This window comes from Glycine soja, chromosome 4, assembly GCF_004193775.1.
Source record: "Glycine soja cultivar W05 chromosome 4, ASM419377v2, whole genome shotgun sequence".
Lineage (NCBI taxonomy): Eukaryota > Viridiplantae > Streptophyta > Magnoliopsida > Fabales > Fabaceae > Glycine > Glycine soja.
The window spans coordinates 38,032,465-38,035,751 of record NC_041005.1 but is presented as its reverse complement, the minus strand read 5'-3'; the positions used below and the strand labels follow the sequence as shown (position 1 = coordinate 38,035,751).

General features: G+C 41.9%; 1 protein-coding gene across 1 annotated transcript; it reads right to left on the bottom strand.

Annotated features, from left to right (window-relative positions):
- Nucleotides 1-2,039: 2,039 nt before the first annotated feature.
- Nucleotides 2,040-2,465, bottom strand: LOC114410779. The gene has a single exon (XM_028374708.1). It carries the CDS (start codon nt 2,463-2,465, stop codon nt 2,040-2,042), a length of 426 nt encoding a protein of 141 aa, XP_028230509.1.
- Nucleotides 2,466-3,287: the final 822 nt, after the last annotated feature.

Here is a 3,287-nt window from a genome sequence, read left to right as displayed (position 1 = left end):
GCCATCCATGAAGTTTGTCAACTCCTTGTGCCAATTCCTGCATTCAAGTTCTTCAGTGAATTCATCAAACTCAGTGTAATAGAGCATGACATTCCTCTCAGGCAATATTTTCCTGCCAATAACAATATCAGAGTAGCGATCCCAGGCCTCCTGAGATGTGAATCGATGGCGGTCATAGCGGGCCTGGGATGCTGAGGCAGGTGCCTTTCTCTTCCTAGAAGCCATCTGAAAAAAATTAGATCAAACAACATGGTTAAACAGGGTTATTCAATCAAAAAACAGAAAAATAAAACTGAAAAATGGACTGGGCGCTTAGCGCAGCATGTTGGGCTTAGTGCAACATGCTGGGCTTAGCGCACCTTATGCAAATATACTCATGGGCTTAGCGCGACAAACATGCGCTTAGCCTGAAGACACAAAAAATGTTTTTCTGCAAATTAGGCTTAGCGCAGCAAGCTGGGCTTAACCTAATTCTACAATTTTTAAAACAGTAGAGGACTTGAGCTTAGCGCAGTAGGGCGCGCTTAGCTCAACCTCCAAGAAACATAACAAGGGCTTAGCACAACAGGCTACGCTTAGCCTTATTCAAAGGTTGAAAAATAGAAGCAAAATGGCGCTTCGCCTGACAGGTCAGGCTTAGCGCTGATCCAAATTTTTTTATAAAATTCTAAGTGTCTGAAACACTAGTGACGCTTAGCGCACAGACGTGCTTAGCATACTCATCGCTGAAACTCATTAGAAGGATGAACGTGCTTAGTGCGACATGGTCAGGCTTAGCGCGATCATCTGGAATTCCAAAAAATTTTCATATGCGATGAACAGGCTAAGCGCAGCAGGCGCGCTTAGCGCGTTCATAGCGATTTCCAGCAGAAACAGAGGGGTCCTCACCCTTTTTAGCAGCATTGCCCCTAATGGGCTTACAACTCAACCCAAATCCTAAAATAGCAAACCCTAAAGCTAGAAATCCTAACCTAAACAGCAATGCAAGCTAACAAAGCAAGAAATCGTCTATCCTAAGGTTCAAAGTATGAAAATGAAGCACTACTTACTTGGATTATGATGAAGTGTAAGAAGAAGCAAGGAAGATGCAGAAAGAAGCTTCAAAGCACAGTAGCAATATGCACACAAGCACAGGTAAGCACAACAAAAGGAAGCAGAAACTCTGAGATGTAAAGGTAACTAAACTGCCTTTGGCAGTTCTATTTTATTTTAGCATTTTCGTTTGGCCTGCTTAGTGCATATATGTGCTTAGCATGCCAACGTGACATGTGAGTTTAAAGCCCATGTGCTTAGCCTAACCTCGTCCTAAGCCCAACTTGAAGTTTCAAATTCTAGAGAGGATCTGGGGCTTAGCGCTGCAGGCTGTGCTTAGCACTTTCTGCAACACAAAATTTTTCTGCAAAATGCATTTAGCCTGAGATGAAAGGCTTAGCGCACAATCAAGCTTCAACTTACAGAGAGTAGTTCAGGCTTAGCGCAACAGGCACACTAAGCGCACTTCCAAGCATTTCAAAAACAGTAAAGGATTGGCGCTTAGCGCATCCTACAGCTAAGCCCAACTCATGAAAGTTCAGTTCCATAATGGATATGAGGCTTTGCTCAGGACAGTGCGCTGCTACAAAAGATTTTTCCAGAGAAGGAGTGGCGCTTAGTGCATCATCTCCGCTAAGCCCACTTCGTGAAGTTCACTTCCAGTGAAGATGTTGGGATTAGCGTAGTGATGTGCGCTTAGCTAAACTATTCAGCCAACTAGTTAGGGGTCTAAGCGCTTAGCGCAAGCAAGCTCAGGCTTAGCGCATGAAGACATGGCGCTTAGCGGATGGACAACTGAAAAATAAGTCTTTTTTGTCCATATCTTCACCTAGGCTTAAAAACCCCCTTGTTCACTACTAAACAAGCTGAAAAATTAATCACAATCACAAGAAATTATCCTAAATACATGCAATAAATACAAAATGAAAAAGAGAAAAGGGAAAGAAAAACTGAGTTGCCTCCCAGTAAGCACTCTTTTAACGTCATTAGCTTGACGCATCATCCTGTTATTCTAGTTTGAAGTATAGAACATTGTTCAATCTTTCCATAGCTCTACCATAATATTGCTTCAAGCTTTGTCCGTTCACTACCCATGTCCTCTCGGGATCTTTAGATTGAGGATCACAAAGCTCCACTGCTCCATAGGGTCGGACTTTCTTGATGGTAAATGGTCCAGACCATTTCGATTTAAGCTTTCCATGAAACAATTTAAGTCTTGAGTTGAAAAGCAACACCGGTTGTCCTGGCTGAAAGTCCTTCTTGAGCAGCTTTTTGTCATGATACTTTTTGACCCTTTCTTTATACAACTTTGAAGATTCATATGTAGTTAATTTCATCTTTTCCAACTCCAAAAGCTGCAGCCTCCTTTGTTCTCTGGATGCGGCTTCATCAAAGTTCAAAAACTTCAAGGCCAAGTATCCTTTATATTCCATCTCCACTGGTAAGTGACAAGACTTGTCATACACCATCTGAAATGGAGATAGGCCTATCAGAGTCTTGATTGTTGTTTTGTACACCCATAAAGCATCATCTAATTTGATACACCAGTCCTTTCTAGTAGAAGCTACAGTCTTCTCCAAAATCTTTTTTCATTCCATGTTCGATACTTCTGCTTGCCCATTGGTCTGGGGGTGATAAGGTGATGTTACTTTGTGTGTCACATTATATTGCTTCAACACCTTTTGTAGCTGATTATTGCAGAAGTGTGTGCCTCCATCGCTAATCAGAATTCTAGGCACCCCAAATCTTGAGAAAATGTTCTTCTTCAGAAACTTTACCATAGTCTTAGCATCATTATGCGGGGTAGCCACTGCTTCAATCCATTTAGAGACATATTCAATAGCCACTAGTATATATTCATTGCCAAAAGACGAAGGGAAGGGACTTACAAAATCAATACCCCAGCAATCGAATACCTTAACCTCCATAATATTCTATAGAGGCATTTCATTTCTTCTTAATATACCCCCCATCCTCTGACATTGATCACCGTGTAGCACATGCTGGTGAGCATCTTTAAAAAGTGTGGGCCAAAAGAATCCAGATTGTAAAACCTTGGCCGTCGTCTTATCTCCACCATAATGGCTGCCACATGGAGAGTTGTGGCAATGCCATAATATGTTCTTGGCCTTTTCTTGTGTCACACATCTTCGTAGGAGATTGTCAGCTCCTATTTTGAACAAGTGTGGATCATCCTGGATATAGAATCGAGCATCATGTAGGAATTTCTTCCTCTACTGCCAAGTTAAGTCTTT

What these genes read in the sequence shown, in the direction of transcription:
- LOC114410779 (XM_028374708.1), bottom strand. Translation starts at nt 2,465, where the DNA reads ATGGAATATAAAGGATACTTGGCCTTGAAGTTTTTGAACTTTGATGAA.